Source organism: Zingiber officinale, chromosome 4A (genome assembly GCF_018446385.1).
Source record: "Zingiber officinale cultivar Zhangliang chromosome 4A, Zo_v1.1, whole genome shotgun sequence".
In the NCBI taxonomy this organism is placed as follows: Eukaryota; Viridiplantae; Streptophyta; class Magnoliopsida; order Zingiberales; family Zingiberaceae; genus Zingiber; species Zingiber officinale.
This window is the reverse complement of record NC_055992.1, coordinates 162,644,211-162,659,882: the sequence shown is the minus strand read 5'-3', so window position 1 is coordinate 162,659,882 and position 15,672 is coordinate 162,644,211. Positions and strand designations below refer to the sequence as shown.

Here is a 15,672-nt window from a genome sequence, read left to right as displayed (position 1 = left end):
GACTTCTACTCCATATTATTATCAACGAAATCCCATTAATGCCCGCCTCTAGAAGATATACACTCCGCCAGATCAAAGGGTATGAATGGAAACATCTAGCCTCCCTCTCAACTCTCAACTGTCTCCTTTATAAGAGCTCTTCTTCTTCCGGGGTTTCCCGTCGACTCCCTTTTGTTCGCCTACCTACCCACCCAACCTTCCACCACAAACCCTAGTCCTCGATCTGTCTCTCTCTCTCGCGGAGGTCTCCGATGACGTGGTCGACTCGATTTCTGACGGCGGTGGCGTTCCTTTCCGTCGGCGTCGTCTTCGCGCCTGACGTCTTCGGCTCGGGGCCCGACGCTCCCGCAGCAGCCATCACAGCCGCCAAGCTCCTCCACCTGCTCGCCTTTGCTACCGCCTGGGGATCCTCGCTCTGGGTCACCTTCATCGGCGGCATCATCATGTTCAAGTAAAATCGATCGATCCCCTTTCCCAACCCCACCTTTTCTGTTCCAATTGTCGATGATGTAAAAAACCGATGAAGATGGAACTTTTCTACCATTCTCTTTAATCGTATCGATTTGTGAAGTAAACGCGTTTAAAATGCAGATATTTGCCGAGGCACCACTTCGGCAACCTTCAGAGCAAGTTGTTCCCTGCCTACTTCACGATGGTGTCTGTGTGTGCCGCAATCTCGGTGGCCGCGTTCGCCTATCTCCATCCGTGGAGATCAGCTTCGTCCATAGAGAAGTATCAGCTCGGTTTCCTCCTCTCTGCTCTTGGTTTCGACCTTTGCAACCTGATTGTCTTCACCCCAATGACTATTGAGGTAATCATCCAATTCATCTGCAAATGGTGACTTGACATCTATTATCATCGGTTGAATCTATTTGCTTCTTCTTTTTGATAAGGTAATCTAGGAATTGGTCTCCTGTTGAAAGTATCTATATGCTTTTCTTGCATCTGTAGTATTATGCCATTAACGAATGGATATATCTACCAAGTTTGACAAGTGATGCTGAAACTTTTTTGAACACCTACGATAGTTTCAACTTTCAAAATTATCAAAATCTTTCCTAACTAATTGGAAGTCTTATCATTTTGCTCCAGAAATTGTAAAAGTGTTTAATATAGGCAGTTCCATTAGTAAACGAAATTTGAAAATATAGAGGGTGTTTTGAATAAGTGTATAAACTGCGGCAGGCAAAATGAGAATGTGTTATGGTGTGTGAACAATTTTTTTTTTATTAAATTGCTTTTGCAATTTACTTTTATATGAGAAGATATTTCACAATTGAGGTTTGAAGATTCATTTCTAAAGTGGCAACAAGAGCAACAATTACTCGTTTAGTTCTTCGATTAAATTGCTAAATTGTGATATGAAGACTTGGATGTTTAGATCATCTAGGAATTGGTCTCCTGTTGAAAGTATCTATACGCTTTTCTTGCATCTGTAGTATTATGCCATTAATGAGTGGATATATCTACCAAGTTTGACAAGTGACACTGAAACTTTTTTGAACACCTACGATAGTTTCAACTTTCAAAATTACTCGTTTAGTTCTTTGATTAAATTGCTAAATTGTGATATGGAGACTTGGATGTTTAGATCTTCTAGAACTGAATCATGCATTATTGAAATGCATTAGTGCATGTCTGTGATTCAATTTCCTAGAGGTGGAGAAATAACTGAGATAAAAAGGAGGTAAGCAAAAAAAAAAAGATCTAAAGGAAAGGTAGGGGAAATGATTAATATACTAGTTTTTGAGAAAAAAAAAGATGATTTCAAACGAAAGAAATATGTGAAGAAGTTGGAAAAATATTTCTCAGTCCTCTTTCTTGTCTCCTTCTACTTCCTTGGGTGGAAATGAAGAAACAACACATGGAGAAATTTTTCCTCAAGTACTTTCCTTCCATATTCCCTTCATTCTTAGGAAAGCCTACGATACCATTGAACTATGCTGAACTTTTAATATTTTTCTTGTACATTCAAATTTTATCCTATGGATTTTATGACAAAAGCACAGTCGGTATTTATTTGCTATGCAAAAAATAACTCTTCTTGTACTCTTCTAATTTTATCCTATGGATTTCTTTTAAATAACTCTTGCATATTTATCACTACATCCTAATTTTGGAGATGTAGCGGTCCTTACCGAGACATTACAGTCGGACACTACAACACGTTCCTTCCGAGAAACAATCTAGCATTAACACAATAGTTTAATTGATTCATTCATTTTAACGTTGGCTAGCAACCTAATGCAAGCCTCCTTTATCCAGGCTTAGGATCGGCCATGATAGGATAATTCGTTATCGGCGGAGTTAGCTCTTCTAATTAAACCCAATAACTTATTATGAGCAGTTGATTTTTTTCTTAGATTCATGCAAGTCATCCATATTCATATCTTCATTTTGTCGCAGATGATGAAGAAGAGGCACAAAGTTGAAAGAGATATAAACATTGGTGATGAAGTCGGAATTTCAAAGAATATGGAAGCAGCAAAATCCAATGCAAAACTCAAGTCCATGAACAAAAAGTTTGGAATGATTCATGGTTTGTCTTCCCTTGCTAACCTCATGGCATTCGGTAGCCTGGCCATCCATTCATGGTACTTGGCCGACAAGCTACGTTTCTAAACTCAAAAAGCAAAAACATCTGCGGTCTCAACCAATTTATTCATCCACCCATATGTATTGACTAGATGTATAATTCACCATTCCCTTTCTGGTTCTGGTGCAAAACATTGATGATAAATTATGTTACATCCGGGAGTGTTCAGAAACTCCCATCTGTTTTGTTCCTTTGTATGAAAAGTGTGACTTTAGAGCTGCAAAGCAGTTAACATGCCACTGCAAATCATCTTGGTTTGGTTAGAGCAAATCATCCGTGGAGGACAGCCTCGTCCATAGAGAAGCATCGACTTGGTTTCCTCCTTTCTGCTCTTGGTTTCGACCTTTGCAACCTGATTGTCTTCACCCCAATGACTATCGAGGTAATCATCCAACTCATCTGCAAATGGTGACATGACATCTATTATCATTAGTTGAATCTATTTGCTTCTCCTTGATTTAAGGTACTATAGGAATTGGTCTCTTGTCGAAAGTATATATACGCTTTTCTTGCATCTGTAGTATTTAATGGATATATCTACCAAGTTTGACAAGTGATGCTGACACTTTTTGAACACCTACGATAGTTTCAACTTTCAAAATTATTAAAATCTTTCCTAACTAATTTGCAGTCTTTGTTGGATTTTATATTGATGGAATTGACGGTGTTGGTCTAATAGTTGGGTCAAATTAATGAGCTTGACAACCAGTCATTGGCTCAAATCAGTCGGTACGACGACACGAACCTTGTCTCATTGATACTCTTGACACATCTTTTCGATTATCGACGTACTCTTTCAAGTAATAGACATATCTCTTTTGGTATGGTCATTGCCCACTTAATCGGTCGTTGAGTTATCTCTTTGGATATCGATGCATATTTTCGGGTAAGTCTATCCCTACAGATAGAGTATTAAGGTCAAAGACTAGATCTTCTTTCCTTAAGACGATATTACCCTGTCCAGGTGCTTACAATTTATCGACAATCATCTTCGAAAATACAACTTATGTCTCAAAATAGGAGCATTCCAAATTTTGAGCTCTATCGAACTTTCGAAGCCTTGAAACTTTTAAGACAAGAGAGAGAAGAGAACTTAAGAGGAGAATTTACAACTTGAGAATTGAGTGATTTGAATCTAAGGAGTAGAGGGTATTTTACAGGGATGAAGGGTTACTCTCAAAGGATGAAGAGTTTCTTCCGAGAGGTCAAAAGACATGGTCTTTTCACTTAAATATTATCAATTATCATTAATTGATTCAATTAATCAATAATATTAATTAAATAAATTAATTAATTTTATAACTATGATTAATCTGATTAACTATTTACTTAATCTATTATAAATCTTAATTAATCAATTAATTAATATTACAATCATTAATTAATTTTTTAATCAATCAATGAAATTAATTCTAATTTCACACTAAAATGGTTCCTCGTGGATAAACATTTACGCATACTCGAGTTAGTTCATGTGATCTCATCTATGAGTTCTCTTGAGGCGGTGCGGTAATTAAGGCATGAGGTGTTGTCACATGAGGTTTTGAGGTCGAAACTTGGCGTGTCCGAGCATGCCTCTCCCCATGCCTTGCCACATGCACTAATGGCTAGTAGCCACCTGTAATTTACCTCCTCCGTGTTGGCCTAGGGATGGGTTGACGGGGGCGCTGGGGGCGAGCGAATAACCTTTTGCCACATGTAATCTCATCTATGAACCCAGCTCATGTGCATGCTAAAACTTTCGTCTGATCATACCAGACTAACTTTTCATTAGATATTAATTTCTCATTTACTCGAAAAATTAATTTACGACGGTCTATTCACGAAATAACCGTCTTATCCCTATTTAATTTATTGGTTACCAAAAATCAATTTCCCAACACCCCCCCCCCCCCCCCCCTTCATAAATAAAAATTATGGATAATTTCAAATCTCAAATAAGGGTTTCATCAGAAGACTATCACATCAGGAGAGCTAGTTTGTGACTTTGAACCTTCCGAAGTGGAATACGATCGGATTTACTTGGCTACCAAATGAATTATGTCTTAAATTGTTCAGTCGTTGGTGTAAACCAAGACAATCATATGCACACAATAACCCTTAAGCTTTTACCGATTCTGTATCGTGTTCATTTTGGCCATGAATAAAGCTTGGGATTCATAAGTGTTTCATTGAAGCGATCTGTCTTGACACTTATATAGGTGATCTCATATTAAGAATATCTTATAATATCCTATTATACCATTTGCAATATAATATAAGAATCATTAAGAACTTTTGTTCATCCTTTACTCATTTTATAGGTGACAGCTTTTGTCTTTCGGAATAAGTTGGAGTAATTACTCCTAGGTGTCTCGAATCTTATAACTCAGTTGTCTCTTTTAAACTATGATCTTGGGATCTCCGGTCAATATAGTTGGGTTAACACTACTCGATTTAAATGTTGAGTTTTAAACTCATTCCCCTAGACATACAGTATAGTTGATCTCTCGATAGGTTATTTTTTAACTACTTATCTGCACAATTCGTCATATTCAATGAAAATTTCACCACTAGAGATCTATTACTTTAATAGTATTAAGTCTTTTCAAGACTTACCATTTTACAGTAGTGTCATTCTAATAATTTCTTAGATACCATAATGTATCATATATATTGGCATAATTCGATGCATTTTATGCAATTAATTCTTTGGACCCCCAATTTGGGTATTTATACATTTTCTAAATCTTCTCAATGTTTAGCCACAATATTGTTGAATTGAGGTGAATCAGATATAATCGATTATTAAATGTTGTTCTTCCTCAAGAAACATTCTTTAAGCAATATTTTGCATTCTCTCCCTCAATACCATAGATGATCTTGTTTACTTGATTTTTCCAAATACATTTCTAGTGTTTTTAAAACACGTCAAAGGCCTCAATCTTGTTTAAAAGCAAGTCTCTATAACTTCAATCTTCTGATTTCACTGAGTTAAAAATGTGGTTGTCTAGTCAGGATGATGACCAAGATTGCACTTGTTCTCAAAAAGTGCTCAATCTAGAAAATATGCATCACTTGTCTTCAAATTTCACCGAGCTAGAGCTACAATCATTTGATTGGAGTGTTGACAGGATTACATTTACATTTCAATAGACACTCTACTTAAAAAGTATACATATCTTAATCTTTCAATCTCATCGAGCCAAAACTACGGTCGTTTGATCGAAGTGTTAACCATGATTGTATTTACTCTTCGAGAAACATTTGACTCAAGAAGTATACATCCCTTGATCTTCCAATCTCATAACCAAACCTATGGCCATTTGATTGGAGTGCTGACTAGAATTGTATTACACTTTGAGAGACACTCGACTCAAGAAGTATACATCCCTTGATCATCCAATCTCGTCGAGATAAAGTTGCGATCGTTTGATTGGAGTGTTACTAGGTTTGTATTACTCTTCAAAAGACACTCGGAAGTATACATCCCTTAGTCTTCCAATCTTGTTGAGTTATAGCTATTGTCGTTTGATTGAAGTGCTGACTGTGATTGCATTTATTCTTCGAGACACAATTCACTCAATTTCGTCAATTGCAATACATGTGATACAATCGTTCTAACTCATTTATTTTGACCTCCACTTGGATCTTATTGAGTTAGACTCAAATCTAGCTTTTAGCCAAGTGAGTTTGATCTTCTATTTGAAGTCTTTCATTAGCCCTCTTTTTGGATAGTTTAAACCCACTATCCTCAACTTTGTGATTTTAGTCAAATTAAATGACTCTCACACAGCCTTGAACTTCATTGTTACATTATACCCATGGTATAATTTTGTCATCCAACCTTTTAAGTTATGGTTCTAGCATAGGAAAATTCTATTCTTCCTTGCGAATAACTCTCTCATCTCTTAAGATTCACTTTTTGGATGCCCTACAACATCTTTTGAAAGTAACCTTACAAGGTACATTTTCTTTAAGTTATACAATATTTTTTACTATGCTTGAAGATGATTATGAAGAATTTCTTTAATTTCTCTCCGGTAAGAGAGGTACCCACGGTCTCCATAACTGTGAAAATCATTTTCATATTGTTGGAATTTTATAATGATTGAATTGGCAGTGTTGCTCCAACATCTGGGTCTGGTTAATTAGCTTGACAATGAGTCATCGACTCGAATCGATGGAGCTTGGTATGGTGACGTAGACCTTGCCCCATTTATATACTCGACACACCCTTTTAGTTATCAAGGTACCACTTCAGGTAATATACATATTCGTTTTGGTATCGTCATTGCCCACTTAATTTCGTCAGTTGTCGAGTTATCCCTTTGGATATCGACACATCCCTTTTGGTAAGCTTAAGGTGAATGCTACATCTTCTTTTCTTAAGATGATATTGTCCCGCCCAAATGCTTACGGTTTATCAATAATTGTCTCCCAAGATACAATGACTTCCGTCTTGAAAGAGGAATACTCCAAATTTCGAGCCCTATAAAACTTTCGAAGCCTTAGAACTCTTACGAGAGGAGAGAGAGAAGAGAACTCAAGAGGAGAATTCATAATTTGACAATTGAGTGATTTGAATGGGGTTAGAGTTTTTTTTATAAGGATGAAGGGTTAGTCTCAAAAGATTCTTCCAAGAGATGAAAAATATGAGGTGTGTGTTTTCACTTAAATATTATAAATTATCATTAATTGATTCAATTAATCAATAACATAATTAATTAAATTATCATTAATGATATAGCTATAATTAATCTGATTAATTATTTACTTACTTACTATTCCGTCATCGATTAATCTTTTAATCAATTAATTCATCAATGAAATAAATTTTAATTTCACATCCATCAATGGTTCCCATGGAAACATTCACGCATACTTGAATTAGCGTTTATGTAATCTCATCCATAAATCCAGTTCATGTGTGAGCCAAAACTTTCGTCGGATTATACCAGACTAATCCTTCATTAGATATTAATTTCTCATTCACTTGAGAAATTAATTTACAACGGCCTACAATTATAAAATAGTTTATCCCTATTTAATTTATTAGTTGCCAAAACCAATTTTCCAACTGTCTTATCATTTTGCTCCCTGGTATTCGTAGAAATTGTAAAGTGTTTGATATAGGCAGTCCATTATAGTAAACGAAATTTGAAATACAAAGGGTGTTTTGCATAAGTGTATAAACTATGGCAGGCAAAATGAAAATTTGTGTTATAGTGTGTGAACAATTTTATTGATTAAATTGCTTTTGCAATTTACTTTTATATGAGAAGATATACTACAATTGAGGTTTGAAGATTCTTTTCTAAAGTGACAGCAAGAGCAACAATTACTCGTTTAGTTCTTTGATTAAATTGCTAAATTGTGATGTAGAGACTTGGATGTTTAGATCAGCTAGAACTGAATCATGCATTCTTGAAATGCATTAGTGCATGTCTGTGGTTCAATTTCCTAGAGGTGGAGAAATAACTGAGATAAAAAGGAGGTAAGCAAAAGAAAAAATCTAGAGGAAAGGTAAGGGAAATGATTAATATACTAGTTTTTGAGAAAAAAAAATGATTTCAAACGAAAGAAATATGTGAAGAAGTTGGAAAAATATTTCTCAGTCCTCTTTCTTGTCTCCTACTTCCTTGGGTGGAAATGAAGAAACAACACATGGAGAAACTTTTCCTTTTCCTCAAGTACTTTCCTTCATTCATAGGAAAGCCTGCGACAGATACCATTGAACTATGTTGAACTTTTAATATGTTGCTTTTACATTCAAATTCTATCCTATGGCTTTTATGACAAAAGCACAATCCATATTTATTTTCTATGCAAAAAAAGTAACTCTTCTAATTAACCCAATAACTTATTATGAGCAGTTGATTTGTTTCTTAGATTCATGCAAGTCATCCATATTCATATCTTCATGTTGCAGATGATGAAGAAGAGGCACAAAATTGAAAGAGATATAAACATCGGTGACGAAGTCGGAGTTTCAAAGAATATGGAAGCGGCAAAATCCAATGCAAAACTCAAGTCTATGAACAAAAAGTTTGGAATGATCCATGGTTTGTCTTCCCTTGCTAACCTCATGGCATCCGGTAGCCTGGCCATCCATTCATGGTACTTGGCCGGCAAGCTGCATTTCCAAACTCAAAAAAGTTAGAACATCTGTGGTCTCAACCAATTTATTCATCCGCACATATGTATTGATTAGATGCATGATTCACCATTTCCCTACTGGTTCTGGTGAGAAACCTTTATGAATTTATAAAAATTATGTTACATCAGAGAGTGTTACAGAAACTCCCATCTGTTTTGTTCCTTTGAATGGAAGTGTGATTTTAGAGCTGCAAAGCAGTTAACATGCCACTGTATCTCGGAGCTTGGTTTGGTTGCAGCTGAATTTGACTTCTTCTAATTATTCTTCTTATAAGTATTCGATATCTAGCTTTCCCATCAAATAGGGTGTTTGGTCTAGTGGTATGATTCTCGCTTCGGGTGCGAGAGGTCGTGAGTTCGATTCTCGCAACACCCCAATTTTTAACAGATCTCAAGTAATACTTTTTTTTAATAGAAAAATACATTCTTATTCCACGAATTAATTTAAACTTAGATAAACTAACTTATATGTAGATCAAATTGGGTGTTTGGTCTAGTGGTATGATTCTCGCTTCGGGTGCGAGAGGTCGTGAGTTCGATTCTCGCAACACCCCATTTTTTAACTTAATTGATCTCGATTAATACTTTTTTGTCATATATAATTTATTATTATTTTAATAATTAACTTAAACTATAATCAAATAGGGTGTTTGGTTTAGTGGTATGATTCTCGTTTTGGGTGCGAGAGGTCGCGAGTTCGATTCTCGCAACACCCCAATTTTTAAACTTGTAATTATTACCTCATATCGTTTAATATTTTTTTGTCATATATAATTTATTATTATTTTAATAAATTAACTTAAACTCTGATCAAATAGGGTGTTTGGTCTAGTGGTATGATTCTCGCTTTGGGTGCGAGAGGTCGCGAGTTCGATTCTCGCAACACCCCTTTTTCCTTAAATTTGTAATTATTAACTGATCTCTATTAATACTTTTTTGTCATATAAAACCTGCTATTATCCTCATAAACCAACTTAAATTTATATCAATATATGTTATAATTAAATAAATTGTGTCGGATTAAATTTATATCAATAGATGTCAAAACAGGCTCCGAAGTCCGAATTGCAGTTAACGGGCTGGATCTAACATAGTCACTGATAGGACAGACTGGATGCAGGCATGCAGCTCCAACCTCCATCATCGCCAGAATCCGACCCGCAAAAGGCTCCCCTCGCCCGACCCAATTTCATCAGCACGAGCGGAGCGGAGCGGAGAGAAGAGAAAGGCGAAAGGGACGACGGCCGAGCTCGTGGGGCGATGGCGGACCAGTGGAGGAGCTCTAGCGAATGGCGTCGTATCCCTTCCATCCCCTTCGCGTGTCCCCCCAATCCTTGAGTTTTATTCTTCCTTCTCCCCCTCGAACACGACTCCCGGCGTACGCTAGTTGTCCCGCTCGGAGGAAACAGCGCGTTTCCCGTTAGGGTTTCCCCTCATCGGCTGGCTGTTCTCATCGTATTCGCTCCCGCTATGCTCAAGTAGATTCCGGACTCATGATCTACTGTTGAGTTTGATTGATTCGACGTTTAGCTGGGACGTGGCTCATTGATTGAGAAAGTATGATCTTTAGGCTTCGCTCCCAACTTATTCATTTCTTATTATTACGTTAAGTAATGCCTTTTTGGAGTTCTATTAGTTTTTTATATAGTTAGCAATCATTTACTGTCCATTTCTATGGCAGAAGTTCGAACTAAAGGCATGTTTTTTTGTGTGTGTGTCGTATGTTAAGTGTCGCTTTTGATTGCTTTGGTCCTTTGTTGCTTAATCAAATCGGTGGAAGGACACAGGCATCAACTTGTTGGCTTGGCGCTCCATGCTACTGAAGTCACGCCAATGTTATTTATGGTTTAGAAAAATTCTTGGCGACAGCTGAATGTCAGGCGCTTCAGTAGCTTCCAGCTAGCTTATCTTAGTGGTTCTTAGGCATTTGTTTTGCTAAATTTGCTTCTATCCTATTTGTAGCAGTTCAAACAAATTTCTTCTTACATTTTCTCCACATAGCTATAATATTCCTTTTATCTTTTTACTGCATTTGTTTGACTAATAGTGGGATAAGTTTCTATCATGTTTGATCTCTGTTGTTGTTGATCACCAATGTGGTACCGTGAGCCAAGTACTTAAACAGTTAAACCTTACCCTTCTTGAGGATTGTCCTTTTGGCAAGAGGCTACTAGACACACTACTTTTTAGGTATGGTCATTAAGTCTTAGATACCGTGGCAAAACATATTCATGCTTCTTCTGTTTTCAGTGATTCAATCCTGCCAAAAGTAATCCTTCCATTTTCTTTGGCACATTTACATGCTTGCACTGGTACTACCTTTTGTAGACATTTTTTTTGTTATTATCTTAATTTCTAGTATATTTCTTCATAAAATCATAAATATTCATGAACAAACATAGAAACCTGTATTTGTATCATCTATTTTGAGGATCCCTATGGAAGGGCACAGAGCATGATTAACTTGCGTTTAATGGTGGAAATTTTAACAATATACTCTAGCTTATGCCAATTGTTATTCTAAGTCAGAGTATTGGAAGGGCACAGAGCACAATTAACTTGTCTTTAATGGAGAATGATGTACTTAGGGAAATACTAGCTTTTCTTGTTGCTATGCTATGTCCTTAGTGTATTGTTTGAATGGGTACTTCCAATGTCCTCATAAGAGAGAATTTGAAATGTGAGAAAAGGAAGTTTTAAAAGAAACTCATTATAAGTTTATTGATTTAGTACACTGTTGTTGTCTAAAATTAGAATATCCTAAATCATTAGCTTTACTGATGAGATGATGATGATAGATTTTTGGCATAATGATAATTGGTAAACTATCTGCTGTATTGATGAATTCCATATTGCCAAACGTGCAAATTGATAAGATGATTTTAAGAAATAAACGGTCAAACACCAGTTGCATGCATTAGAGAATTCCTTCTTTGTTCTTACAACCAGTATCCATATTTTATTCGAAACCTTAAAATGTTCAGGAATATTCCTGCCAAGAGATGTCTACTAGCTCTCCTTTTGAAGAACATACAGGCACCAATGAAGGGGAAATGAGGTTCCCAGACCTTGGGGATAGCCACTTTGTTTTTGAGGATAAAAATTTGGTTTATCATGAAGATGATCAAATGCAAGAAGAACTTGAGAGACAATTGACTGATGAGAGTCAATCTAATGTTAGTGCAACTGTGCTGTGGAAACATGTTGTCAAAGGGAAAAAGTGTGGAAATGCTCATGGTGGTTCTCATGTCTTTAAGTGCAAATATTGCCACAAGATATATCATGGGACATACACCCGTGTTTATGCTCACTTGATGGGTCACAAAAAGGGAGAGAGCAAGGGGATCGGATATTGTTCTACTGTCAAAGCTGACAAAAATCTACAAATGCAGATAAAAAGGGAAGTTGAGAATGTAGAAAGTTCACCTAATGTTGTTCCTTTGAGGAAGTCAAAGCTCAATCCAAGTTCAGAAGCAACTTTACGAGGAACTTCTTTAGCCTTGTCCTATGTAAGTTCTTTTGAGCAGGAGTATTCAACGCAGGATAGAGATGATGTTGACTCTAAAGTAGTACGATGTTTATGTGCAAATGGAATCCCTTTCAGTGTTCTGAAATCGCCATATTGGGAAGATATGGTATTGGCAATTAGTAAAGAATTGGGTTACAAAAGTCCATCTTATGAGAAAGCAAATACGATCTTACTAGAAAATGAAAGACTTAAGGTTGAAAGAGAAATGGAGGACTTTAAACAGAAGTGGCCACAATATGGAATTTCAATCATTTCAAGTGGCTGGAGCGACATAAAAAACCTACCTTTGATAAATATGTTGGCTTCAAACCAATTTGGATCCATGTTCTTAAATGCCTTTGATTTTGTAACAGTTGAGAAATCACAGAAAAGCATTTCTGATTTTATGTTGGAAGCAATTGAGAAGGTGGGGCCGTATAATGTTGTTCAATTGATAACGGACAATTCAATTGACTGCAGAGCTGCCAGTGATGAAGTGGCACAAGTATATCCTCACTTATTTTGGAATCCTTGCATGGTTCACACTTTGTATCTGATACTAAAGGATATTATGAATGCTCTTCCTTGGCTTAAGCAGACATATCGAACTGCTAAAGGTATAGTCAGATACTTCTTACACCATCCTCATTCTGGTGATATCTTCCAAATATTTTCAAGATTGAAGTTACTGAAAGCTACAGCACAAGGATTTGCTTCACACTATATCACTTTTTATGTTCTACTTGACATCAGAGAATCTCTTACAGCTGCTGTGTTGTCCGAACATTGGGAATTGTGGGCTACTTCTCCAAATATGAAGGAGAAAGTGAAGCTTCTTGGCGATAATGTGAAGGAGGCAGTCGTGTCCGAGAACTTTTGGGTACCAGCACGGTTGGCCTTATCCATTATCAAGCCAGTTTATAAGATGGTCAAGTTTTCTGATCAAGATGGTGCCCTTATTGGTGATGTATGTGATAGAATGGATAATATGCTGGGGGAAATTAAAGAAAATCTGAGTGGGCTTGAAGATATGTATACAATTGTGGAAGAAAAGGTTCTTTCAAGGTGGAACAAGAAAATTTTTCCATTGCACTGTTTGGCTTATGCTCTCACACCGAAGTACTATGATGAGGAATACCTACAACTTCCGGCACCAGGATGTAGGAAGAGATGCCCCCCAGGTAGATTCATTCCTCTGTTCATTTTCCCCTTTCTATGCTAAGCATGAAATTATTAATCCTCCTTTGTAATACTACTATGTTTTCATCATTAATCTCACAACTTGTTTCCAGTATGCTTTTAGACTAGTTATGAAGTTGCCTTAGTTTACAGATCAAGATGATGAGGTATTTGAGTGTGCTACTTCTGCCATATGTAAAATGCACCAAAACGCTGACCGCCAGGATATTATCCGCGTGCAATTTCTGTCCTTTATCGAGAAGAAGGGGAAGTTCTCCTTGCCCATAGCCAAGAGAGATGCCCGAAATCCCAAAATCAATGTTTTCCAGTGGTGGAAGTTTCATGGTGGTGATACAAAGGAGCTAAGAGACGTGGCCTTCAAAGTTCTCTCTCAGTCTATCAGTTCTTTTTCAGTGGAGAAACAATGGAGTACCTATAGCTATATCCAAAGTGCAAAGAGACACAGATCAAATTCTAGTTACGCTGACAATCTCGTATATGTACATTCTAACTTACGGCTATTGTCCAGGTACTGTCTGTTTTTTTTTTTTATGCAAACTTCTACTTTGTGTGGTTTAGACAGATTCAAATACCATGCAGAATTAGTATGGCATCATATGGTATTTAGGACCAAACCACAGGATTGAGACTAGTATTCTTTTTTTACTAGATTTTGATAGCGTCTAACTTTGCAATTTGGCACATCACTTGATCTTCTAGCAGTGTTGTCTGACATCATTACTGGCTTTCTCGGTTTGTCGGTGTAGGCGTAATCCAAGCTATAAGTATGGCATACACCAAAAGTGGGATGTAAACCCTGAGCTTCCTTATGTCGATGAATCTGCTTTCCAGTGGGAAGATTTGTGCTTCATGGGACTGGACGATGATGACTCATTGTTAAAACAGGCTTCTCATTCTAGCAATCCTGTACAAGAGCTTTTGAGGATCATCGAGGACGTTCCCTCCTGTGATGATCAACTTGATGAACAAAGTCAGACAACCAGCTCCGCGCGTGCAGGTGGAGGGAGAGGAGGTCGAGCTGGTATTCCAAGTAGGCTCGATCACAAAGGTAAGACAGAAATTTGTGTGATCCCAACGTTTGTTTTGCTAGTTTCTTAAATATAAGAATAAGCTCAATGTTTGAATCTGATGGCTTTTCACAAAGATTAGTCATCATGTGTGCATTCTGATGATATCTATTTTGAACTAAAATTCTTATGCTTGCTTTTACTTGCTTAAATTAATGAATTGTGTTTGCTTCGATGGATAGGACAGGAAGGATGAAAAGGTGAAGGAGGGAGAAGAAGGGGAGCCGTGACGAGACGATGAGTTGAGAAAGGAGGCTGAGTTTGTTTACTAAGAGGATGGTAGTGGAAGAGAGAATGAAGAAAATGACCAAGTAATTCTAATTATCTTGCTTATGCTGAATCCCCTTCCTTAGCCCTCTTACTATCTCTTCAAAGTAAACACCACCTAAATCAGTTTAACTTTAGGCCATGGCCGCTGTAATTTTACTAGTTATTAGAAATCCTAGAAAAAATGATTTACTTGGTATTTTACTGTACACTATATTATCACCACGTATTAGTGAGACATTTTTGAAAATATTGTGACCGCGTGTGAGAGAGAATCTATCAACTAAAAAGTTCTCGAGTCTCCAATCTTGTTCGTTCGAGTAAAAAAAAAAAATCGGTGCATGAAGTTTCCGTCATGTGGAGTCTTAGAAAAGATTATTTTCAGAATTCGAATCTATGATTTTTTTTATCATTACGTCAAGACTCCTCTCAACTTTCTGTTCTTCGAGTAAAAGGAAAAATTAAATATAATATGTTAACTAATTTATGATTGAAATCATAAATTGAAATCATAAATTAGAAAGTTTATGGAAAATTGAAGTCTCCATTCTCGTTGTCCAAGAAGTCTGAAAATTTTAGTGTGTTTATGGAAATCTAGAATACAAGGGAGGAAAGTAAAATATATTATTATTAGAAATTCCATAACAAATGATTTCCTTAGTATTTAGATATCAATTATATTTGAGACTAAATAACAATTTATGTTGCTAATCGTTGTCATTTAAGATAAATGGCATAAATTGAATTATATATTTATATATTTTTATAAAATCAAAGGTTAATTAGATTTTAAGTTTTTTTTCAAATAAAAAATAAATTGAATGGGATTTCTATATTTTTATGTCATTTACTATTAAAATAACAAATTGGATGATTTATTTTTTTAAAAAATATAA

General features: G+C 36.3%; 3 protein-coding genes and 4 non-coding genes across 8 annotated transcripts; all 7 read left to right on the top strand.

Moving 5' to 3' along the window:
- The first annotated feature begins 155 nt into the window (after nt 1-155).
- LOC121972144 (transmembrane protein 205-like) lies at nt 156-2,799 on the top strand. Its single transcript, XM_042523808.1, has 3 exons — nt 156-451; nt 592-811; nt 2,407-2,799. Exons 1-3 carry the CDS (start codon nt 252-254, stop codon nt 2,620-2,622), a joined length of 636 nt encoding a protein of 211 aa, XP_042379742.1. The 5' UTR covers nt 156-251; the 3' UTR covers nt 2,623-2,799.
- A 29-nt stretch (nt 2,800-2,828) lies between these two features.
- Nucleotides 2,829-8,906, top strand: LOC121973021 (the record flags this gene model as incomplete). Its single annotated transcript, XM_042524619.1, has 2 exons — nt 2,829-2,978; nt 8,508-8,906. Coding segments are annotated over 2 exons (381 nt in total), but the record flags the coding sequence as incomplete, so codon positions are not given.
- Nucleotides 8,907-9,038: 132 nt separating this feature from the next.
- Nucleotides 9,039-9,110, top strand: TRNAP-CGG. The gene has a single exon. It is a non-coding gene; the product is annotated as a tRNA-Pro (tRNA).
- Nucleotides 9,111-9,216: 106 nt separating this feature from the next.
- On the top strand, nt 9,217-9,288 carry TRNAP-CGG. The gene has a single exon. It is a non-coding gene; the product is annotated as a tRNA-Pro (tRNA).
- Nucleotides 9,289-9,378: 90 nt separating this feature from the next.
- Nucleotides 9,379-9,450, top strand: TRNAP-UGG. The gene has a single exon. It is a non-coding gene; the product is annotated as a tRNA-Pro (tRNA).
- A 101-nt stretch (nt 9,451-9,551) lies between these two features.
- TRNAP-UGG lies at nt 9,552-9,623 on the top strand. Its single transcript has one exon. It is a non-coding gene; the product is annotated as a tRNA-Pro (tRNA).
- Nucleotides 9,624-9,926: 303 nt separating this feature from the next.
- Nucleotides 9,927-14,784, top strand: LOC121972143. Of its 2 annotated transcripts, none has more exons than XM_042523806.1 (5): nt 9,927-10,291; nt 11,719-13,423; nt 13,575-13,950; nt 14,189-14,490; nt 14,697-14,784. In XM_042523806.1, exons 2-5 carry the CDS (start codon nt 11,737-11,739, stop codon nt 14,711-14,713), a joined length of 2,382 nt encoding a protein of 793 aa, XP_042379740.1. In that variant the 5' UTR covers nt 9,927-10,291; nt 11,719-11,736; the 3' UTR covers nt 14,714-14,784. The 2 variants fall into 2 exon arrangements, with proteins under 2 accessions (XP_042379740.1, XP_042379741.1); XM_042523807.1 differs by having other exon boundaries at nt 14,692-14,784.
- Nucleotides 14,785-15,672: the final 888 nt, after the last annotated feature.